The 26,342-nt window shown below is 40.4% G+C and overlaps 1 protein-coding gene across 1 annotated transcript in view; it reads left to right on the plus strand.

Moving 5' to 3' along the window:
* dnajb6b (DnaJ heat shock protein family (Hsp40) member B6b) overlaps positions 1 to 25,517 on the plus strand; it is a 139,317-nt gene extending 113,800 nt beyond the window's left edge. The window contains exons 10-11 of the mRNA XM_048607552.1: positions 8,907 to 9,119; positions 19,997 to 25,517. Of these exons, the coding sequence (XP_048463509.1) occupies positions 8,907 to 9,119; positions 19,997 to 20,079 (296 nt within the window). The 3' untranslated portion in view covers positions 20,080 to 25,517. The remainder of the gene's footprint in view (positions 1 to 8,906; positions 9,120 to 19,996) is intronic.
* The last annotated feature ends 825 nt before the right edge of the window (positions 25,518 to 26,342 follow it).

Genomic DNA, 26,342 nt, shown 5'->3' on the forward strand with positions numbered 1-26,342 from the left:
TGAAGTGCGTTACTTTGGCATACTCCTATTATGTACAGTGGATCAACGAAGAAGACACAGTATATACCTGTAGGTTCAACTGTCTTGACAAATATGGGAATAGGATGGGAATAGAGGGATATGGTACCCAGAAGGGTAGGGGGTTTTAGTTATTACAGGCAGCATGTCGGTGCAGGCTTGGAGGGCCGAAGTGCGTGTTCCTGTGCTGTAATTTTCTTTGTTCTTGTTCTATGTTTCTCCTTTGTCTAACCTGCTAGTTACCTCCTCAAAGAATTCTAACAGATTTGTCAGATATGACCTGCCCTTGATGAAGCTGTGCTGCCTCAGCTCTATTTTACCATGTACTTCCAAGTACTCTGCAATTTTATCCTTAATAATGGACTCTAAAATCTTACTAACGGTCGAGTTCAGGCTAACTGGTCGATAGTTTCATGTTTTCTGCCTCCCTCCTTCTTAAACAGGGTTGTTACATTAGCCAGTTTTCAGTCCTCTGGGACCCTCATTGGCTCAGTGATTCCTGAAAGATCACCACCAGTGCCTCCGCAATCTCTCAGCTATCTCCTTAGGAACCCTGGGCTGTAGTCCCTATGGACTGGGTAATTTATCCACCCTCAGATCTTACAGCTTCCCCAGCACCTTCTCTTTCATGATAGCCAGCACTGTTCCCTCTGCCCCCTGACTCTCTTGAAGTTCTGGTATGCTGCTGGTGTCTTCCACCGTGAAAACTGATGCAAAGTATAAGTTGGCAGTCTGACATCCTTCACTTTGAGTGCTGGCAGCCAGCCACTGTCAAAAGGAATTGGATAATTGAATTTCAATTAACTACAAAGCCGAGAATCTTGAAATCAACTGTTTAACTACTGACATCATTTCTATTAGCAATGGCTGCAATGTTCTGATATCTACTCTTTACAAGTGATTCAGAGACAGTTCTGTATATATTCTAAAAACAAAATACTTGAGATGCTGGAGTTCTAAAACAAAAGTTTCTTCAGCATTTTCTTTTTTTTAATTCTTTATATTGTTCAGTTTTTTTTCGAGCGACAATGAAGATTGACAAAAACAGGAGTTTAAAAACATATGGGGTTTCTTCCTCTTATGGGTGCTGCCTTGTGGCTGGGCCAAGAGACCTGAGAATTGAGGCAGGCATTCGAACCTGTCAGCTTAAGCATCCTCATATCCCTCGACCACCTTAGGCCTCCATTCCAGGAGGCGGCAGCCTCAACTCCACAGGGCCCTAACACTCTCGAGTAGGAAAATAACTTGCGTGTGGTTTCCTTTAGATATCAGAAAATGGCCTGAGTTGTGATTCCCAAGTCAAATGCGAAAATCTGGCCCTAATGTTGATTTGTCATAGGCCCTTTGGACAAATAGCTGTTGACCCCCACAGTCTCTGCCCATCCACAATGAATGCACCTTTGTAGGAATGTTAACGGTCCTTGTTGCTTGGGGAAAAGAACCCAAGTAGTAGCCTTCAGGAGAGGAAAGGAACAAAGAGGAATAGTTAGAAAATATACCAACCAATAGAAATCTACAAAATTCACGGAAACGAGAACAATATCAAATCACATTTTTTTTTATAAGATGTACTGTTTCGAGCTGTAAGTAGGACTGTAGATAAACAGAATGCATTATAACTAAGCTTATGGAAAGTAATTAAATTCCAATTTTTAAGTCCCATTGTACTTGTAATCTGAAATCTGTGTATATGGTACTCCCTTGTGTTTCATTTGAAACTGGATTGGAGTAGCTCCAAAATAATTATTTGTGTTTATAATGGTCTCCCTCACCTTTCAAAATTGCCTTGAAATCTCTGTGCGCTCTATATTTTAATTTAAATGTCACATGACATAAGATAAGTCACTATTGTTTTGCTAAGAATGCAAGTGCTATTTTAATAGACAACAGAATTAATACTTGCCTTGAAATTTTGTGGTAATACAAAATTGTATCTCATTAGTATGCTGCCTTAATGCAGCATCTCTGAGGTTAATTATAATAGTACATTGCTATGCAAAGGTTGTGTGGAAATGTATTCATAATGTAGTCAATCCTACTTAATTGTCTATCTGAGAATTTCACATCCTAGTTGCATGTATTTTCAATGCGCCAAAGCAACATCTAGACATTATTATGTGTAATTCTTCCAGTGCATCAGTGTACGATATGCTTGAATCACACAGAAAGTATCTGATTATATTTACTGGGCCCTCTGATTTTATTGAAAAAGTATTACCTTTTATAAAGTGTAAGAGATTTTAATTGTTGGTTTTCAAAATGGAGACTTTATTTTAATGGTTTGCTGCATTCTTATTGCTAGATGCAATACATAGCTGACATAAGCAGGTGCATTGATGGAATTAAGATTAGGACACCAAGATTGAAATGAATGATGGAACAAGCACAAGGGGCTAAATGGCTGGTTCCTGTTCCTTCATTCCTAAACTGAGGCCAGTGGTAATTTGCTTCTTTTAAGAAGTTAACTCAGCATGAGGAATGAACTATTGAATAATGTAAAGCTTGACATAATGGGCAAGCTTAAGGATTGTTCTGAATAATTTAGTTGCTGTGCTAGTTCAGTTATTCTTTACAGGTATATTCAATCATTTCAAACAAAATTTGGGGGGAAATGAATCAAAACTATGCAGCATAATTTTATTTCAATCATATCAATGCATAAAGCTTTGACACCAGCATTAGCATCATAGAGTTATACAGCACGGAAATAGACTTTTCTGTCCAAATCGTTATGCCAAACTGATCTAGTCCCATTTGCCAGCATTTGGTCCATAACCCTCTAAACCCTTCCTATACATACCAGATGCCTTAATTCATTCATGGGATGTGGGCATCTCTGGCTAGACCAGCATTTATTGCCCATTCCTAGTTGCCAAGAGGGCAGTTGACAGTCAACCACATTGCTGTGGGTCTGGAGTCACATGTAGGCCAGACCAAGTAAGGATAATAGATTTTCTTCTCCAGAACATTACCTGCGTCTCTGGATTAACAATCCAGTGATTATACTGCTAGGCCATCATAATTGTACGCGCCTCCACCACCTCCTCTGGCAACTCTGTATGAAAAAGTTGCCCCTCAGGTCCCTTTTAAACCTTTTCCCTCTCACCTTAAACCTATACCCTCTATATTTATTGTTCAAAAAAAGATCAGCTCTTATGGATGAGGTAGTGGAAATGTATCTGTCTTCACTGTGATTCTTCTGTGAGCAAACTGGTCCCTAAATACATTGACCGTTGTAGCATAATTGGCGAACGTTTACTACAAACAAGGTACAGACTTTGACTATAAAAACATAAAATAGGTTGGGAATTCCAATTTGTCTGGTTCATGACATGTACTCAACAACAATGACGTTGTCAGTGCAGTAGACCTTCCCAAAGCAATTTTTGGAGACATTAATGAGAGAAAATGGACACCGATCCATTTAACAATGTTAGGACAGATGAACAAGAATGTGGTCAAAGAGATTGGTTTTAAGGAGCTTCTTACAGGAGGAGATAGAGGCAGCAAGGTTTAGGGAGAGAATTCCAGAGCTTGGTTCCCAGACAACTGAAGCCATGGCTGCCAATGATGGAGCAATTAAAATCAGGGATATGCAAGTGACTAGAATTGGGGAAATACAGAGATCTTAGAAGTTTGAAACAAAAACAGAAAATTATGAGAAGCTCAGTATGTGTGACAGCATCTGTGGAGGGAGAAACAGAGTTAACATTTTGAGCCTAATATGAATTCTTCAGAAGGTTGTAGGTCTGGAAGATGCCACAAGTGCCAAGTTCTGGAAGCACTTGAAAATACTGATGTGTAATTTAAGAATGAGACATTGCTGTACTGGGAACCAATGTGGGATGCCTAGCATTGATATTTCTATGCATTATTGTGCCTTTAAACAGCAAACGGAATTTGTTTTATGCCTTTTGATATGAGAGAAAGCACTGGCTACATCCACTGATATACACTAATAATTTAAGCACAAATTGCACACTATCAGCATTACTTGCCTTAGTTACTTGTCAGGATGTAATGCTATGCAAGCTCTGTACTAGCACTGTTGATTCTGATACATGGGTCTTGCAGTCTCTTGAAAACGAAACCTACTGAGAATTAGGATTGACATCTGGGAAAGATAATCCTTTTATTAAAATGGTTCTTTGTGTTCATTAGAAACACTCTTCTATCAATTGATTATGGTAATTCAAAGATTGTTGTGATGTTTATCATTTAAATAGGGCATTAAAAACTTACTAAAAACTTAAAGAACTGCGGATACTGTAAATCAGAAACAAAAACAGAAGTTGCTGGGAAAGCTCAGCAGGTCTGGCAGCAATTGTGAAGAGAAATCAGAGTTAACATTTCGGGTCTGGCGACCTGTTCTGAGGAAGGGTCACATACCTGAAATGTTAATTCTGATTTCTCTTCACAGATGCTGCCAGACCCGCTGAGCTTTTCTAGTAACTTCCGTTTTTGTTTGCGTTAAAAATTTACAGCTGATACAGACAAGATTTATCTAACAAGAGTGGCTACCGCTATAATAACATGTGGATTGACGCATTAATGATATGTGACAAAGGCAATTCATGTCTTTGCCAATACTCAAGTCTGATATCATGTTGTGTGTTTGCCAACCAAAATTACTGTACAGCAAAAAACTATTGCTTCACAGATACGTTATAATGCCATCCTGCACCTCACTCACACATTGCTTTCAGACAGTGGGGAAATATCCAAATTTTACACATACCTTCCAAACCGTAATGAAACATCTCAATTTCACAATTGTTAAAACAATTTCCTTTCTTCAAAAAATAAAGTCATGCTGTGTTCATTTCATGCTCAGTGATATTACTTTCTTCAAACTACTGAATGGCGTTCAGTGTTGCAGCTGTTGTCTGTTGTCTGGAAAATTATATGTCAATGGATGGTAATGCAGGGGACCTGCATGGAACGTAGACATTGCTTGACAAGTAAAGACCAAGGTCCATCCAGTTTCCGTTTTACAATCCTGGCAGTCATACAATACGATGAGGCATCATTGCAATCAATTAGGCTGCAATATACCTACAGAGGAGGCAAGGTAAACAGCAATAGCTGAAAACTATAGGAAGCATAAGTTCAAAGTTCCTCCTAATCATGCCCTACTTAACCCATATCAAATTCCCCCTTTGGATCCCGAAGTATTACCCACGAAATAAATATATCCAATTTACATTTGAATTAATAAATATCATCTGTTTCTAACATGTCCTCAGCTGTTCCATAGATTTACCGTTGAAATCACGATTTGCAGCTTAACTCCTTACAACTTCAAGCTATATTGTCTAGTACTATGGTTTCATAGAATCATACAGTACAGAACAAGCCCTTTGGCCCATCGAGCTTGTACTGCCAAAAATATACCACTACCTACATTAGTCCCACTTTCCTGCACTAGGCCCATAGCCTTAAATGTTATGACATTTCAAGTGCTCATCCGAGTTCTTTTTAAAGACTGTGAAGTTTCGTACCTCAATCACCCTCCCAGGCAGTGCACCCACCACCACCCTCTGGGTGAAAAGGGTATTCTTACACCCCCTTCTAACCCTCCTGACTTACACTTTAAAATTATGCCCAGTTGTTATTGACTCTTTGACTAAGGGGAACAGCTGCTTTCTATTTACTCTGCCAAGACACACAGAAGTGATGCCCCTTTACTCTCTATCTTATCGACTGTGCTGGCTCTGCACAGTTTTTGAGCATGTTTTTCACATACGTGGTGAAGGATTCTTCACATTTGCGAAAACTTTATAGGACTTGTGTGTCGATAGTCATGCAGTTATCCATATGCTAATTTGACATGACCATCATATTCACCAAGGTACCACCAAAGGAGGCCATAGACATTTCAACTGCAGCACCATAACATTGTATTTGAGACCTGCCACCACTGTGTGAATCAATACACTTTAAAATTATGAACTGAATGACTCACAGTTAAGTTTTAATAACAGCATGTATGCCCAAATAGATGGTGTTGTCATGGGATTCCTGCTAGGTCAAGATCTTGCTGACACCTTTGTTTAGTTTCATGAGAAATGTGTCTTTAATGGAATTACACCTAACCTTATACCCCTTGCATATTCTGTTGGTTGTTATATTTGTATTGCAGCTGCATGTAAGAACTTCCTTACATGGACTTCATGATGCATTAAAATTTACCTTTGAAATGGAGCGGTCAAATGAGCTACCTTTCCTTGATGTCCCAGTTTAGAAATTATCTGGGGGTTCTCTGCTACTGTCCATTGCAAGCCTACCTTCACTGGTAAATATACTTGTTGGGATTCCTACAGTTTCACATTCAGTTGGCTACCTTGTAAATAAAACTTGATCCATTTGTTCACTGTGCAAGCTAAATGTTGAAAAATGGCATTTCGGAGCCATCCTGTGGGATAATGGCTAACCTGATCAGGTCATTTCTCTTTGGATATCTCACAGGCGGGCTCTAAAGCTTTCACCTTGTTCCTAAAATGATCCAGCTATCCCAGAATACCCTGGAGTATCTCAAGAAGTTGGGCAACATCACTAATAGAGTACTGCTGTCAAGCCAAAAAGACTTTCTCCCTATCGCTCAAATGAGCTAAGTGGTATATGAACTTTAGTGCTGGTGCGATATTAGATATGTAGGCTGTTTATCCCAAACACTGTTAGATCATATCAGACAACATATCCTTTCAATAAAAACCGAAAGGACTGTGGATACTGAGGAAGGGTCACCGGACCCAAAACGTTAACTCTGTTTTTTCCTTCACAAATGCTGCCAGACCTGCTGAACTTTTCCAGCAACTTTGTTTTTGAACATATCCTTTCAGTTGTTTGTAACTGTTGTCCACAAGATATTGACTGTATCCAACTAGCCTGTGCTTGTAAAATTCAATGTCCAACTTTTGATGTGATTCTGTAATTAGACAACACTTGCTGAACGATCTTGAGTGTGCAAAGAATTATGATGACAATCAAGTTAAGATTTGTCAGGCTCACAGTGTAACACGTTTGTGTCTACTGGAAGCCATGTGTATTAATTCTCGGGTGTCTGCTTTGCAGACAGAATGAACATGTACACACTATTTCAACTCAACAAAATAGGTGATAAACATTCACTAGTTCATTTCCTAATGCAATGCCTCATACACTTAGAGTCATTCATCATCTAACTGGTGTATTCTCTATGACAATGCCTCTACCAATTACAGTCTACTTGCCAACCAATCAGCATTGTTCTCTCATACAGTTTAACAAGATTGTTTGCCCTTTGCACTAGCATTTCTTACGAAATGTCCTGATGAGGTCAAGACAAAAAGCTTTGACAACATGCTTTTTCAGCAATACTCAAGTTCTGGACCGTCACATAACTATATGTCATAGTCATTTTTATCTTGTCAATATAAAATGCTAATATCTGCAGAATATTGCTGATTCTTCAATTTCCATGCATATTTAATCTTTACAATTTAGTCATTCCTGGATTTGTGAAGCACTTTGTACTTATGTGCATTGAATTTCACCTTTCACTTACCTGCCCAAAAGGGTCAAATATATTCAGATCCTTCTCTGGCGGTTCTTCTTCTACTTTTATGTGCGTCACCTTCATTGGCTTTGTATTCACATTGTGCCTGTGTCTCCAGGGGCAGAATCTCCTACTCCTAGAGATGGTGGCCTTGAGGGTGGGAAGAGTATTTAATTAGATGGGGTAATGGCACACTTTTACTTGGTTTGGCCTAAATGTGACTCCAGATCAACAGCAATGTGGTTCAATCTTAAATGCACTTTGGGCAATTTGGGATTGGCAATCAGTGCTGGCCTAGTCAGTGACACCCATATCATGCAAACAAATTTAATAAAGGCCTCTGGTTCACTAGCTCCCTTTGGGGAACAAATTCTGCCTTACTCACCCAGCTTGGCCTTGGCAATGTGACTGTTAACTACCCTCTGAAATGGCCTAGCAAGCCATTTAATTCATGAGAATTAGGGATGGGCCACAAGCTTGTCAGTGATGCCCACACTTTGTGCAACAATAAAAAAGTAGTGTGCTTTCTGTATTTCAATATTATATTTTTGTACATTAATTAAGCATGGCTGAATAATAAATGCAATAATGCAAATGTGATTTGCAGAAAGTATTTCAGAATCAAATGGGCCTGTAAAATCAATTATACTCAAGTTTAAAAGGTATTGACTGCTTAAGAATTCTTGACAACAAGCATATTTAAACATTGAGTTGACCCGTTTGAAATTTAATAATTATCAAATTTATTCCATACTAAGAGCTTAGTCACTCTTGTTGCTTGCTGTAATTCCTGATTCTATTTCTTACAAATTGATTGTAAATTCAGTACTAAGGTAATAAAAAGGATTTGCATTTGTATTGCACCTTTCATGACATCAAGTCTACAAACTTCATAGCTTAAAAGATATTTGAAGTGTAATCGCTACAGCAGTACAGGAAATGTAACACCCAGTTTGCACGCAGTGAGGTTCCACAAACAGCAATGAGACAATAGACAGATAATCTGTTATTTTATTTGTGTCGTTTGAAGGTAAGTATTGACCAGGACATTGGGAGAACTCTACTGTCCTTTAAATAGTGCTATGTCCTTTTTCTCAATTTTGCCCAAGAAAACAGTTTAGTTACTCCTCTGAAAGTTGGCTCTTCCAACAGTGCAGCTCTTCTTCAGTGCTGCAACTAAAACATTAGCCTAGATTTTGTGCTCAGTTGCTGAAATGACATATGAGCTTACAACCTTACAATGCCAAGGAGAGAACAATGGAGAAGTGCCACACGAGTCAGGTTTCATTTCAGAGATTCTGCACTAAGTAAAGTCTGAATATAATTTGCACTGTATATTATTCTGTTGCAGGAGTTGAAGATGAACATGCCTTAGCAACAGAGCTTAGACAACGAGGACAGCAGGCCCTACCTGGACATGCAGCTCACACACGTTCTTCACGGCAGCACTCCACTTCCTTCCCGAGATATGATTACCAGTATAATGTTGACGAGGAAGAGGAAGTCGGATCACCAGCTATGGTCTACAGTGTCCCTGACGAGGGACCCATTTCCAGTCCAGCAGGTATGAACTCAAGACAAGAAATGGGAAAAAGAAAATCTCACCCATTGAGCTATGATCAAAATAGGAAAAACAGTTAGATAAGGTCTTCCTCTGTTGTTCGATTGTGCTAACCTTGACCTGGGAGAATCTAGCTCACGGCTTTCTTGGTTAGTGGTAAGAAGGTTGTCAAATTTAGGACAATGCTAAGTGAGGATAAGGAATGCTATGCATTAACTAATTTACCAGAAATGTGCAAAAAATTATAAGAATGCTCTATATATGTACATACAAAATTAGAAATCTGTGACAACCCAGAAAAATCTCTGGGTTACAAAACATGCTGAAATCCTTTCAAGAGTGTGGGACTAGGGACATTGTTCTTTTAGAGAGCCAGCACAGACATCGTGGACCAAATGGCCTCCTTCTGTACTGTAAGTTTCTCTAAATCTATGAAATGTTCTGTCAATTAAAATACATTCATTTAAGTACTGTCTATAAAAAAGAATAATTAAAACTCAACCAAATTCCTTAAAATTAAATGCACACTCTCTTGAGTTGCTGTCCAGTTGGGTTTATTCTTCTGTGACATCTCTGCAGTGTCAGTGATCTAGCTGTTCCCATCCTAATATCCATCTGCATGCTGTGGTTGGTTTGCTTGCCAAGCTGGTGCGTTAGTTTGCAGACGTTTCATTACCCTGCTGGGTAACATCATTGTCAGAACCAATGTAATATACAAAATCCCATGCAAGGACTGCGACAAACATTACATTGGATAGACAAGAAGAAAATTGGCCACAAGGGTACATGAACACCAACTAGCAACAAAAAGACACGACCAATACGCACTCATTTCCATTCACACGGATAAGGACAACCATCTGTTCGATTGGGACAACACCAGGATCCTAGGACAGGCCAAACAGAGACAAGCACAGGAATTCCTAGAGGCTTCGTTCTCCACCAAGAAGGCCATCAACAAACACATAGAACTAGACCCTATATATACACCTCTGCGAAGGAAAGATTGGAAATGAGGTAATCAAACCCAACAGACCCCAGAGTTTAAATACCTGGCGGAAAACACAACAGCTCTTCATTGGAGGCTACACTGATGATGTTACCCAGCAGGGTAATGAAACGTCTGCAAACTAACAAACCAGCTTGGTGAGCGAACCAACCACAGCATCCACAACCAGATCTACTCAAGAATCCATCTGCATGCTGATCATTGGGAAGCTGAAACCAAATAGTAGCCTTCAGGTGAAACTCTTGTTAGCCTAGGACAGGAGCTCCCATAAGGAATTGATCAAAACGTGAACTGCGATAAAGAGCTTTGTAAATAGTTACATGCGTCAAGCACTGAAATTGTGACGTGGACATTAGAAATTCCCCAACAGCTAAATTGGGCAAGTTAAATCCCAGAACATGAAAACTAGTATATAAAAGGCCTTAATGTTCACAGCTTCCCTTTAAATACAATTTGATTGTTGCAGTGAAACACATTTTTACAAGTCCATTGTTATACTCCTTGTCTTATACTTATAACGCATATTAGCATCAGCTATAGGGATAGCACAGCAGGACAGTGAAGGCACCACGTGTATCAGACATACTGAGCTGAGAACATGCGGGTGAATTTGACCGCCAGAACCTAATGACCAATTTCAAAAACTAAATTAAAATAGAATGGAGACAGTAAGGACAGCAGATGCTGGAAGCTAGAGTCAATAAATGTGGAGCCGGAAAAGCGGAGAAGGTCAGACAGTATCCAAGGGGCAGAAGAGTCAATGTTTTAGGCCAAAACTTTTCGTCAGGACTGGGGAGGGAGAGGGGAGCCCAGAAATAAATAGACGGAGTGGAGGGTAGGCGAGATGGAGATAGGTGGATGCAGGCAGCGGGTTATTGTGGTTGGTCAGTGGAAAGGGTGGAGTGGGTAGGTGAGTAGGAAGATGGACAGGTTTGGTGGGGTTGGCGGGGAAGGGAGAGATTTTGAAGTTGATGATGCGGGTAGGAGGTTACTGTGGTTGGTTAGTGGGAAGTGTGGAGCGGATAGGTGCGTCAGAAGATGGACAGGTTGGGGGAGGAGAGATTTTGAAGCTGGTGAAGTCAATATTCAGGCCATTGGGTTGTAAGCTCCTAAGGCGAAATACTGGGTGTTTTTCCTCCAGTTTACGTTTGGCCTCACTCTCATAGTGAAGGAGGCCAAGGATGGACATGTCACCAGGGGAGAGGGAGGGGGAGTTAAAGTGGATGGCGACTGGAAGGTCGGGTAGAGCGCAGATGCTCCGCAAACTGGTACGTGAGTCTGTGTTTGGTCTCCCCGATATAGAGGAGCAACGGGTACAGTAGATGAGGTTAGATGAAGTGCAGGTGAATCTCTTCTGGATTTGGAAGGATTGTTTGGGGCCTTGGATGGAGGTAAGCGGGCAGGTGTAGCACCTCCTGTGGTTGCAGGGAAAGGTACCGGGTGTGGTGGAGGGGTGGTGGGGAGTGTAGAGTTAACAAGGGAGTCACGGAGTGAATGATCCCTGCAGAAAGCGGACAAGGTTGGGGAGGGAAATATCTTCTTGGTGGTGGGGTCTGATTTTGGTGGCGGATATGTTGGAGGATAATGTGTTGTAAATTGGAATAAATAGAGTGGCGTAGGTGAGGCACCAGAGAAACCTTATCAGTGACAACAGTGATGGTTCAGGCATTTAGCTTATCCCCAAGAAAATAAGCCATCTTTAATTGCCACATTTCACATAACATGTGAGGTGATGTACAAGCAAATACAAGAACATGCCATGGGAACATTAGCTCTTCTCTTCAGCTATTCCTTAAATACTATAGTAACAGGTTTCACCTCCCTGTAACTATTATTGAGAGTGCGTGGATAGACTAGTATTACTTGTATGACTGCCTTCTTACCACAGGCCATTTCATGAGTTAACGATTTCTAACCTTGATCAGTTGCTCAATATCACTAGATTTGGCAATTTTTGGCAATTTTAAGCAAGATGAAATCCCTACCTCTGTGCCAGTAGGTCAGAGTTCAATTCCCACCTATGCCAAAGGTGTGTCATAACATGTCTGAACAGGTTGATTAAAAAAAAAAATTAGAGTAGGATATAAAAGAGTGTGGGTCATGGGAGCATTCACAGTTAAGGAATCAGTTATAGCTGTTAGACAGGATGATATATTAAATGAATTGTCAAATCAGGCTTTATAGTTTAAACTCAGAAATAAAGAAAGCAGTAGCCACACTGCTAGGAGTGTAAATCAGACTCCCAAATAAGTGGGAGTGAAGTAGAAGGCAAAAATGTTGGCAAATTTCTGATACCCTAATATCAACTGAGATAAAAATAGTATGACAGGAACAGAGGACACAAAGTTCTTGAACTACATACATAATAGCATAATATCATACAATATAGGAGCAGAATTAAGCCATTTGGCCCATTGTCTGCTCCACCTTCGATCATGGCTGATATGTTTCTTGACCCCATTCTCCTGCCTTCTCCCTGTAACATTTGATCCCCTTACTAATCAAGAACCTATCTGTCTCTGTCTTAAATACACCCAGTAACTCGGCCTCCGTAGCCTTCTGTGCCAATGAGTTCCACAGATTCACTACCCTCTTGCTGAAGAAATTCCTCCTCATCTCAGTTCTAAACGGCCATCCCTTCACTCTGAGCCTGTGCATTCAGATCTTAGTCTGTCCTACCAGTGGAAGTATCTTCTCCACATCCATTGTATCAAGTCTTCTCTGTAATCTGTATGTTTCAATGAGATTCCTGCCTTATTTTTCTAAAATCCATTGAATACAGACCCAGAGTCCTCAACAGCTCCTCATATGACAAGCCCTTTATCCCCAGAATCATTCTTGTAAACCTCATCTGGGTCCCATCCAAGGCCAGCACATCCTTCCTCAGATATGGGGCCTAAACTGCTCACAATTGTTCAAATGCGGTCTGACAAGAGCCCTACACAGCCTCATCAGAACATCCCTGCATATGTTTTCTAGCCCTCTTGAAATGAGTGCTAACCTTCCTAACTGCCAACTGAACATGCATGTTAACCTTAAGAGAATCCTGAACTAGGACTCCTAAGCCCCTTTGTGCTTCTGATGTATGAAGTCTTTCCCCATTTAGAAAATAGTTGACACCTCTGTACTCCTCACCAAAATGTGTAACCTCATACTTCCCCAAATTGTATTACATCTACCACTTCTTTGCCCACTCTCCTTGCCTGTCAAAATCCTTTTGCAGCATCTCCATTTCTTCAACACTGCCTGTCCCTCCACCTGTCTTTGTGTCATCTGCAAACTTAGCAACAGTGCCCTCAATTCCTTTCCCCAGATTGTTAACGTATAACATGAAGAGTTGTGGTCCCAGTACTGACCACTGTGGAACTCCACAAGTCAACGGCTGCCATCCTGAAAAAGACTCCTTTATTCTCACTGCCTGCCCCTTGCCAGTCAGCCAGTGCTCTATTCATGCCAGCACCTTGCCCCTAACCCCATTGATCCTTTTCTTACTTAGTAGCCTCCTTGACAAAGGCCTTCTGAAAATCCATAAAGAATACACCCACTAGTTCTCCTTTATCTAACTTGCTTATTACACCCCTCAAAGAATTATAACAGATTTGTCAGATATGACCTCCTGTTGACGAAGCCATGCAGACACAGCCTTATTTTACCATGCACTTCCAAGTACTCCACAATTTCACCCTTAACAATGGACTTAAGATCTTAGCCACAACTGAGGTCAGGTTAACCGGAGACTATAATTTTCCCATCTTTTGTTTCGCTCCCTTCTTAAACAGAGGTGTTACGTTAGCTATTTTCCAGTCCTCTGGGACCCTCCCTGACTTTAGTGCTTCCTGAAAGATCATCCCAATGCCTCCATAAGCTTCTCAGCTATCTCCTTCAGAACTCTGGGGTGTAGTCCATCTAGTGCAAGTGACTTATTCACTTTCAGACATTTCAAGTTTTCCAGTGTAGTGATTGTAATGAGGTCAACCAGGTGAACCTTATAAAATATGAGTTCCCTGATTGAGGCCATTAATCTGGTCCAATCAGGGAGCCCTGACTGACAGATAAAAACAGGAAACATCCTGTTCACTCTGAGAGCTGGCTCCGGGGGAACTGGATCAGTGTCAAAGACTCTCCACGTGTAAATAAAGGGTGATTTGGTGGTGGGATACTGGCCTCTGTGGAGTTATTTCACCCTGCACCTTCTCCTTAGTGATGACCATTACACTCACCTCTGCCTCCTGACTCTGTCTAAGTTCTAGTATACTATTGGTGTAGACTGAAGGAAACTGAGCCTGAAACTTGTGAGGGGGAATTGAAAGCAAAGATTAGGAGAATGGGTGGTTGAGAACCACAAAGGCACCAGCGATGCCAGGAGGCACAGAGCAGACCAGGTCAGTGATGAATAAGTGTCATCCACTGAGCGTACGATGGTGATTCACTCAAACTATCCCCTACTTCCCAGTCACCAATCGGTATCTCACATTTCAAGTCCCAAATACCTAAGCATAAAAAGCAATTCTGCTTTTTGAAATCAATGTGCTGAATTTGCAAACTATTTATGCTGTTGCGCCTTGAAGGCTCACTGACATGCATTGTTCAAGTTTGCAATAAAAATGTTCAGGTCAAAATGTTCAGGTCAAGCTAAGTGTTACTAAAATGCATTTTTTTTTCCGGATGAGCACCAATCAAATATACTTCAATTGCCATGGTTTTGGAAGCCAATGGTAATGCCTCTCTGGAAGGCCACAGTACCCTTGCTGGAAAATGAGAGAAGTTATCTCCCACCCTTACAGTATCAGGTGGTATCATGTAACTGTAGTAGTTTTGTAAGGAGATAACGTCCAAGATCATGTCTTCTCTCCCTTATGGCCAATTACTAATGTTTGGCTCCCAGTTTTGAGTACCAAATTTTCTCTTTATATCAGATTTGCGTTGTCTTGTCACTCTGTTGACGGAAAATAGGAATAAAACCATTCAGCCTCCCAAGCCTGTTTCACCATCAGTTAGATCACAGATGATCAATGCCTCAATTTAATTTACCTGCCTTTGTTCTGTATCCTTTGGTACTCTTACTGAAAAAAATCTGTCTATCTCAGCCTCAAAAACTTTAATTGCTCCATCATCCACAGCCTTTATAGGCAAAGAATTTCAAATTTTCACTGTCTCCAGTGTAAAGAAATGGTTTCCCTCCTAAAAGGTAACTTAATTTTAATAGATACCTTATGTAGTCTCAGTTTAACTATTCTTATTTGAATCATCCAGCTATTGACTGAAGGATATGTTGTGCTATGAATAACAGACATGTGTTTGCTACGATTGAAAATAGTTTTTTTTAAATCACAGCTGAGTACTGGATCTAAATTTACTATTTCTATTTGATATCTATTTCACATTACTAATCTGAATTTCCTTTGCTGCACTCAAAATGCTTTTTCGACTTCACTGGGGACTTCAAAAGCAATGCAATTCCTAAGCGTAAAATCTACTTTCACCTTGCAGGATCAGCAGTCATTTTAAAGTACGTTCTGAGATGATAGAGGCTCTTTACTAGCTGTTATTCTTGGAATCTCTTACAGTAAAACAAAATGGTCAATTCTTTCTTGTTAATGAAAAAGAACATAAAAGAACCTGTTGACCATTACCAGAGAGGTATTTTCTGTATAAAAATATAGGTATGTATTTCTTTTCATTGCACTTTACTAACTATAAGCTCCAACTACATATTTTAGACCAGCTTGGCCTTTTGGGAGAACAGCAGGTACCACAACTGACCACTCAAGTGATCAGCCCTCGCATTACAAGTTTTGACTAATGGACACATTAGATTCCAAGTCCCGTACAGTATTAGAGAAAGTCTTGTTTGCATCATTGAGATGATTGACAGTGCGCTACCAGGGGAACAACTGTTTAATCCAGTTGGCTGCAAGTCTTTGGTGTAAAGACTGTAAAGCTAGTACATTATAATTTTCAGGCACGCTTCCCCCCTGGCTTTTAGTTGACAATTGATTGACTTAAGTGTTTTCACAAATTAATCAAAATGAAATTCCCTTAACTAACCAGTGATGTATGGGGCAGGTTTCTCTTGCAATACCTCCACTGATATTCATGCAGATTTAGCACTGGTTATGGAAACAAATGCTGTGACATCGGTGCATTAACTGAGGGATAATTTACCAATTCAGTTTGCAGTACCAACCCTTTTGCTCATGGTTTTCTGATTTACATCATCAATAGACAGGGTTCTTCCTGGCTAATCAGCCCTGCTGTTCTCATTCCGAGGAGAGTTTCTGTATTTTTAGGTAATTATTTTAGCCACAGCTACGATTAATTTTTAACTGAAGCAATACTTGTAGCCATCCAGATTCCACTTTGCTGATATGAGTTTTGTTCCAGTTGAAAATAATTTTAGGATGCCTTTTCAAGCAGTATTTAAAAATAAGCCCCAGTTGGTGAGAGGACAATTTTTATTCATTGCCCTTGGGATGTAGGTAAAGCTGTCGGGGCCACATGTACTGCCCGTCCATAGTTGCTTCTTAAAGCCAGTGGTGGCCATTCTTCTTGAACCACTGCATGATACACTTAAATTGAAAATAAAATATTCTAGCAGAGAAATGTTATTGGAGTTCTCTTAGGATTAATGTACAAATGCATCATGGCTAAACAATATCTTAGTTGCCAGTTCATTACCACAAGCATTACTGTACCATATATTGTCCGAATCCTACCTTGCAAATTGGGGAAATTACTTTCAATCATTTTGATTATTAGTGAACTGGCATTATAAAAGTAACTGTTGAAGCCGCTGGACGTTTCTTTGGTAAATGACTAACTGGATCACCAGTGTCCTTCAGGAAATCGATCTGGTCACTCTAGCTTGCCTGCTCCTTCCCTGTGTCTCCAGTCCAAAGGATTTCCTTTACCTGCTTAGTGAGGTAGCGTTGAAACAAACAGCACTTGTACAAACAGTAGCTTATGATGCACAAAAGAAGGTTTAGCAGCATCTTCTCAGGGTAAAAGACGCCATGTATTTTTTTCAATGTTGCCCATATCCATGTATACCTAACTGATTTGCACCAATCTGAGTTGTAAGATTACTGGCTATGAGACTACGTAGCTCAGGTTTTCCCTTACACCAAAAGCACATGTGGTTAAAACAGACAAACAGAATCTGTCACAAAAAGCACAGGGCTGCAAAACAGCATTCATTCAAGCTTCTTCAAGTTCCTTTTCTTTGAATACTCCTTTTTTTTTAAATCTTTCTATTTTCTTGCTCACACTTTTCAATCTCCATTTGTCTCTGTAGCTTGGCTGTGAGACTTGCCTATGTTTTTTTCTTGCACCAATGACACAGCTGCAACCAATATTCTGAATCAGTTATAAGATTTTTCTGCCAGGACTCCAGGGTGTGCTTTAATACAAGTCATTTGTGTTTGTTGTCAGTGCTGGGATAGTCTTTGCTTTTCTCTCTTGCTAAAAATGCAAAACAAAATGCTAGATTTTATTGATGAGATGAAAATATTTGGGAGATGGGAAATTATCAATCTAAGGGAGTTGGTGACTTGATAGTTTAATTTGGATAAATATGAGGTTATTCACTTTGGAAGCAAAAACAAGAAGGCAGATTACTACCTGAATGGCTGTAAATCGGCAGTGGGGAGTGTGAAGTGGGACCTGGGTGCCCTTGTGCACCAGTTCATAGAATCCCTACAGTACGGAAACAGGCCCTTTGGCCCAACAAGTCCACACCGACCCTCAAAGTATCTCACCCAGACACTATGGGCAATTTAACATGGCCAATTCACCTAACCTGCACATCTTTGGATTGTGGGAGGAAACTGGAGGAAACCCACACAGTCGCCCGAGGGTGGAATTGAACCTGGGTCCCTGGTGCTGTGAGGCAGCAGTGCTAACCACTGAGCCACTGTACCACCCCCGTTGCTGAAGGTAAGCATGCAGGTGCAGCAGGCAGTAAAGAAAGCAAATGGTATGTTGGCCTTCATTGCGAGATGTTTCGAATACAGGATAGGGATGTGTTTTGCAATTATAAAGAGCCTTAGTGAGGCCACACCTAGAATATTGTGTGCAGTTTTGGTCTCCTTTTCTGAGGAAGGATGCTCTTGCTCTTGAGGGAGTGCAGCAAAGGTTTACCAGGCTGATTCCAGGGATGGCGGGACTGATTTATGGGGAGAGATTGACTGGGTCAGAGACTTATAAAATTCTAACAGGACTGGACAAGGTAGATGCAGGGAAGATGTTCCTGATGGTGGGTGTGTCCACAGTGTGAGGATTCAGGGTAGGCCATTTAGGACGGAGATGAGGAGACATTTCTTTACCCAAAGAGTGGTGAGCCTGTGTAATTCATTACCACAGGAAGTAGTTGATGCCAAAGCATTGAATGTATTCAAGAAGCAACTAGAATGAGATCAAAGGCTATGGGGAGAAAGGAGGATGAGGCTTTTGAGTTGGATGATCAATCATGATTGTGATGAATGGCAGAGCAGGCTCGAAGAATGAAATGTTCTCCTCCTGCTCCTATCATCTGTGTTTCTATGTTTGATGTTATTAGAGTTATAGAGCCATAGACTTGTACAGCACAGACACAGACCCTTCAGTCCAACTCATTCATGCTGACCAGATTTCTACATTAATCTTGTCCCATTTGCCAGCATTTGGTCCATATCCCTCGAGGTTCTTCCTATTCATAGACCCATCCATTTGCCTTTTAAATGTTGTAATTGTACTCACCTCCACCACTTCCTCTGGCAGCTCATTCCATACACACACCACTCTCTGTGAAAATGTTGCCCGTTAGGTCCCTTTTAAATCTTTACCCTTTTACCTTAAGCCTACGCCCTCTAGCTTTGGACTCCCTTACCCTGGGGAAAAGACCTTGACTATTCACCATATCCATGCCCCTCATGTTTAATGAACTTCTATAAGGTCGCTCCTCATCCTCTGACTCTCCAGGGAAAGTAGCCTCGGCCTCTTCAGCATCTCCCTGTAACTCAAACCCTCCAAGCCTGGCAACATCCTTGCAAACCCTTTCAAGTTTCACAACATCTTTCTTGTGGCAGGGAGGCCAGAATTGCATGCAGTATTCCAAAAGTGACCTAATCAATGTCCTGTATAGCCACAGCATGACCTCCCAACTCCTATACTCAATGCACTGACCAATAAAGGCAAGCTACCAAATGCCTTCTTCACTACCCTGTCTATCTGTGACTCCGCTTTCAAGGAACAATGAACTTGCACCCCAAGGTCTCTTTGTTTGATAACACCTCCCCCACGCCCCCCCCCCACCAAGGACCTTACCATTAAGTTTATAAGTTCTGCTCTGATTTGCCCTACCAAAAGGCAGCACCTCACATTTATCTGAATTAAAGTCCACCTGCCACTGCTCAGTCCATTTGCCCATCTGATCTTCGCTGTCAACTACAAAACCAATTTTCGTGTCATCTGCAATAACACTGTAGTTCTGAATATGAGCCATTATAACAGGAGTCAATGTTGCATTGACTGTCTCTTTAGGAAGTTAAAATCTAGCAAATTTAACAAGGATTTTTAAGGGCTGTTCTCTGCTCTGGAACTGTTTGCAGATAGAGAAGATAGGAGAATAAAATTGGGGAAAAATACTTAACCTCATGTAAATGTTAAAAGCATCTAATTTAGAAACAGCTATGAACAGCTATAAATAAAACTATCCCTTGAGTTTTGTACTAAAATGGGAGACCTCAAGCTTTTTGGTTATGTTTTATTGTCTCTTGATTCCATTTACAATTTGCTGAGTCATATAGCTCTGCAGTAGTAGATTCATGGCAAACTACACTGCACTGTATATTATAATTTTACTGTTTGATAAGCTGCTTTAATGTTTTCTCAGGTCAAAAAGAAGGAGGAAAGCGGAGGAAACAACGGCACAGGGAAGAACTGAAGAAGAAAAAGACAACAAAAATGAAGCATTAATTGTAAGGTGCAGTGGGTGACCTTTGAACTCCAGTATACAGTTATTTTTCATGTTAATTGATATAGCTTTATAGAATGTGAATTAAACATGACACAGCATGTGAGTGTTTTCTATTTTTGTGAATTATTTTTAATTGCTTCACAAAATAAGAGATTGATGAGAAAGGATAGATTCTGTAATTTAGTAATTGATGCTTGTGAAGCCAGATCATGGAATCACTTCTGTATTAACCAAAAGTCTGACAGGTCTCAGTGGGGACAAATCTGTTTCGTAGTAACTTGACTTAGTGATATTTCCATGAGTATTTAGTACAAGCAGCAACAATTTGCATTTATGTAGCACGCAAACCTTAGAAAGGCCTCCCCGAGGCTTCACAGAGCTGCAAGGCAAAATAAATGCAAAATGAAAAAGCACAGATTAAAGTGGGCAGGCTGGATGAAAATCTTACATCTGGATTTTAGCACTGTATTTAAAATGAAAATGCATAAATATGAGAAATTCCTTCAGCAAGACCCCGACCCCCCTCGCCCCTCGTCCTCCAAACCCTTCACAGTCCCATTTCTGCCTCTTACCCCAAGGTCCATCCATTTCAGAACAAGGTAGCAAAGCAGTGGCAGAGAGCTACAGGGGTGGTATTAGAGCAAAAAGACCGTGGCAGCTGAAGGCATAGTTGCCATATACGGATGAAGGGAAGAAGGATTTAGAGTAGGCACATCAGAAGGTGGAAATTTAAACCCTGAATTTTGTTCCCAGGTTGGGTGCACAGAGGTGGATTACATCCTGGCTCCATGCACCCAGTCTTTAAAGTGAGTTGCCCACACACCCCCCATTCAGTCCAGGACTGAGTTAGATATTGTGCCAGGTAACCCAGGAGGAGCTAAAGTGGACTGTACAGAATGCTGCCTCATTGCCAGCTGTGTTCAAAAATACCTTCAGCCTTTGTGTTCCACTGCTCCATCTCAAGAAGAATGTTCCATCCTTGCCAACTCATGCCACCCAGGGCCCTCTTACCCATTCACCATGGCATCTCATACACCTGTGCTACACTGTACCCTCTATGACCTCTTACACTCCCAATGCCAACTTAATTACTACTTCCACACACTATCTCCCCCTTCAGCTACTGTACATTTCTACAGGTGCAACAGTCCCGGGATCCCAAAGAGAACTTTGCCAGAGAGTACTGAATTTACATCCGTAGTCTTTTTTGCTTGTTACAGGCCTCCTTTAAAAACACATTTCGGAATTAAAAGTTGAAAATGTCATGATACTTTGTAACCATGATCCATTGTCACGGCAGTTCGCAAGGCCACAAAAAAAAACAACCTGAGTCTTTATATGTAGAGGCATAGAATTGAAAAGCAGAGAAGTTATGCTAAATGTATTAAATCTTGGTGAGACCAGTTGGTGTGCTGTCTGTGGCTCTTAGGAAAGGATGGGCAAGCTGTCTTTTGTCTTGAAAGAAGAAAGCTGAGATTGACCTCATGGCGGTCTTTCAAATGATGCAAGCTTCAGATAGAATAGGTACTGTCAGAACATTACTGCTTGTGGGAAAGAGCATGAGGAGGAGAGGCCATCAGTCACAGAGAAACCCAATACAGAATCCAGAAAAGATTTCTTTGACCAGAGTTTGATGAGGATGTGAAACTCACTATCATTGGGAGTGTCGAAATAATGTCAGTACTTGTAAGGGGAAGCGAGACAACCACATGTGGGAGAAGGGAATAGAGGTTTATTTAGTTGAGGAATGAAGGAAGAGGTTAGGAGAATGGATGGACTGTGTTTGTGAACATGGAGAGGTTAGGCTGAATTACTGGTCCCTGCTGTATATATGCCCCACATGACCCTGTAAAACCTTTGTATTTCGTCACTTATCAGAATGACATTATTGATTAGAGCAGTCAGTTGTGATAGTAAGAATAGCGCACATTTATAGTTTAACAGCAACAGGGATGTATTGGTACAAATATAATTTTCCCTTTAGCACATTGATACCACAAATACCAATATAGAAGATTCTTTAGACTTAACTTTGGTAGATAGATACTTGAAACACAAATGGAAGGCTAAGAACTTTCCAGCATGCAACTGTAACCATTCCGAACAGCTCATGAAACATGTTGCCCCATTCACCAATACAAAGGAAACTTGCAACAATATGCCCAGCTCCAGTTTGATCACCTGAATCTAAAATTATAATTCTTGCTTTAAATCATCTACAAGAAAGAAGGTACCAATGCATTTTTTAAAATGTTTTCATACAAATTGTTAGAAATTGTATCTGATATTCCTCATAAGAAGATGAGCCTTGGAATGACCTGGTCTTCTTCCTCAAAAGAGATCGACCATATCCTGAGTCCAAGCAATATCTCCAGTGGCTGAGCAATTAGACCTTCACCGTAACCATGACCTGATAAAGATGGAACACAAAAATTGACCAACTGGAAGGATAAACCAGTAAAGCTTGCGAATGATGCATACTGGTTGTGTATATTCAGAACAGTGCCACAGTATGACCAGTTAAGTTCATTTCCAATTATTACTGTTTATTTACTGATTTTTCCCTCTGGGAAGACTTTGACCTGCCGGACAGAGGTTGTCCAGACAGGATCGGGTGGGAATAGGTTCCAACTTAATTCAACCATAATGTTTGGGTTTGAGTTAACAACATTCACATATCCCCATAGGCAGGTTTCCAGGCACCAGAGGTGGAAGGGGAAGGTCCTAAAAATCATTTTCCTGCTGCCTTGTCAACTGCCCTCAGCCAGGCTGAAACTTTATAGTGTGTGGACAAGGCCTATGGCCCCCATTGAGGCCCTTAGGTGGCAATTATTGGCCATTTATCTGACCTTTCTAATAGTGTCCTGGGAAATGCTTATCCTTCCACTACTCACTAAAGACAACGTTCATCTGGTTATTATCACATTGATGTTTATATTGCTGTGTACAAATTGTCTTCTACATCTACAATACAACAGTGGCTACATATCAAACGTACTTTATTGACCATGACACACGTTGAGACACCCTGATCTCATGAGAGGCGTTATATTTATTTCTTTCAAACTTGAGTACTCCTGATATCAGGTTCTTACACAACAAAGGATGCCTGCTTTGATGACGAATTGGGAGACATAATGAAGGAACTGTATGCATCTCAGCGTAAGTCACTGCTTTCTTGATAGGGAGCTGTAGAAGACAGTTGAAAATATATGAGAAAGGAGCCTTTGTCTCAAGATTAGTTTATTACTCTAAACTAGATTGGACTTATACTCTAGACTTAATTCATAGTTTTACAACATATCCCAAAATTAAATGTCTGCTTGGATGGGCTGTAATTTTGTGCTGCTGTGTAACATCTCATGTTGAAGGAAGGTTCAGGAAAACAGTGGCAAGTAGCGAGGCAATTACACAATTTAGTGCAATCTTTGATATTTCAGTGAGTCCAGGGATAATTTCCAAAAGGAAATTAATGACTCAGGCCAGAATTCCAAGTGCATTGCATTTAGTTCCCATTTAAGGTGTTAAAAAAAACAGCAAATGCTCTCCACCAAGTTGTTTAACACACTTTGAAATATTGAGTCATGATCGCAGCACCAGATCTTATGATAATGTGACATGCTGCATATAAAACATTCAACAGCACAGCACAGGAACAGGTTCTTTGGCCCACTATGCCTGCAATGACCATTTATGCCATTCTAAACTTATCCCATCTGCCTGCACACAGTCCATATCCCACTATTCCCTGCCTGTTCGCATGTCTGTCTGAATGTCTCTTAAATGTTGCTAATCGTATCTACATCTATCATCTCCTGTGGCAGCGCGTTCCAGGCACTTATCACCCTCTGTGTAAAAAACTTGCCTCTCACATCTCCATTAAACTTTCCCCCTCTCAACTTAAACCTATGCCCCCCAATATTTGATATTTCCATCCTGGGAAAGGGACTCTGACTATCCATCCTATCCATGCTTCTCATAATTTTATATACTTATATCAAGTCACCCCTCAGCCCCTGATGCTTTAGCAAGTTGGATTGAAGTTTGGCCAACTTCTCCTTCTAGGTGATACACTCCAATCCAGGCAACATCCTGGTAAACCTCTTTTGCACCCTTTCCAAAGCCTCCACATTCCTTCTTATAGTGTGGCAACCAGAACTGCACACAATACTCCAAATGTGGCCTAACTAAAGTTTCTACAGTTACAACATGACTTGCTAACATTTATACTCAATGCCCTGACTAGTGAAGAATTTCTTCAGTCTTCTGTGAACAGTACATACTTGGGTAATTTTCCACCTTGTAAGGTTGATGCACATTTTTCACATCTCAATGTTTAATATCCTATGATAGCATGCTGATTAGTGTGTCTGTTCAAAATATGTCTGTGTGCAGTTTGAATTATCTTCATTACCATCCTAGTATAGAGTAACTTTTTGCTGGAAAGTCTTATGTGAAAAGACTAAACAATACACTAACTCACAACGATACATCACAGTCTGCCATGTAATTCGCTTTCGGCTTTCCTTCTTCTTAGCCAGTCCTTTGAGGCCAAGGATGACTACCAAATTGTGAACTGCATCAAACTTTGGGTTTTCTGGCCTAATCTACCTGTGTCTTTATTTTAACATCAGAAATTATTTTTTATGCCCTGGGCATGCATTAATTTCAAATGATGAGTCTGTTCCTTTTGCGAGTCTCACCCTGTCTGAAATATTGGTATTAGAGGGTTGGTGGTGGTGAGGAAATATCAAGGATTGTGGGATGGCAATGACTCAGTAGCTTGTACAATGTTTAAGAATGGAGGACTGAGGTAGGCACATGTTTCCATGTGTTTTCAGGGGAAGATCTTTCCTCCTCTGATTAGGTAATTTCATGAAATACTGCATTCTTTCCAATATGTAACGGCACCAAAATGCCCTTCTCAAATACTTCGGTAGAAATTTTCTGATGTAATGACAGCGAGTAACTGTGCTTCAAACAGAAGGTAATAATATATCTGTGGACGTGAATATCTGTTGAACTGTGAAGGCAAAATAATGTGCTTTGGCTCTATAACTGACAGCAATATCTGCATTTAATTGTAGCTTCTGGAATTCCCAATTTTAATTGCCCATTATTAGTCACGGTAACTTGAGTTGTCCAGACTTTAATCTCTGAAATTCCCTCTTTAAACCTCTCTGCCTCTGTACTGGGTTCTCCTTTAAGGCATTCCTTGAAACCTATTTCTTTCAGCAAGATTTTAGTCATGTGTTCTAAAATGTCCTTACACTGTTTGGTATCATGTTTTGTTTGATAACACTCCCACAAAGCACCTTAGGATGTTTCACTAGGTGCTATATAACTGCAAGTTGTTTTGTATTTACATGTCAATTGTAGCATGTAAACAGTTTGACTTCACATTTACACCACAATTAAAGTGTAAATTGCATCTGAATCCCGAGTACATTTTGATTCAAACTCAGTTCAGACCTTCACACAGTTTTCAATATACGCAAAACAAAACTGCTTCACACTGACCCTAAAGTTGTGCTTGAATGAATTCTAAGGTTTGTATCATTAACACATGCACAGACAAAATAACCAGTCCACACAAGGTCAGAGGAAATACATGCATGAAAAATAATTTAAAGCAGCAGAATTTAGAGCAAAATTTTGCACAGGGCATTATCGCACTTGTTAAAAAAAAGGATTTTGTTCAGGTCATAGCATCCTTGAGATGAACTGTGATGTGGTTGAAACTCTCACTAGCAAAGCAGGAGCCTCTCTTAAAACCTTCAGAAGTGTACGATTCATAAGTAATTGGTGACAAGTTGCTTATGATAAAGTTGACCATCCTTGTATAATAATGAGTGCTGATTTTCTGTACAGTTGTGATATAACTTTCTGTTTATACAAGGTATGGTCATACTCTCAGTGTTAATTATACAAGTTATAGTCATACTGTCAATGTTACAGTTTTGTCTGAAATGATTGTATCCGAAATGTAAAGAAGTTGAAATAAATTCCACACATAATAGATCACATGTACAAAAGACCACACTCACTGTACAATTCTCTGTGTGCTATTTTTATGCAGCTGTTAAGCCATTTAATAGAAAGAGTGAACATTTTTAAAAATTCCAGCCTGGAATGTGAACATCACTGGCAAGGCTGTTGTTTATTCCCCAGGCCTAGTTACCCTTTTAAGTTTGGTGGTAAGTTGTTGTCTTCACTGCTGGAATCCAAATGGTGAAGGCTCTCCTGCAATGCTGTTTGTGGT

Source organism: Rhincodon typus, chromosome 2 (genome assembly GCF_021869965.1).
Source record: "Rhincodon typus isolate 14 chromosome 2, sRhiTyp1.1, whole genome shotgun sequence".
In the NCBI taxonomy this organism is placed as follows: domain Eukaryota; kingdom Metazoa; phylum Chordata; class Chondrichthyes; order Orectolobiformes; family Rhincodontidae; genus Rhincodon; species Rhincodon typus.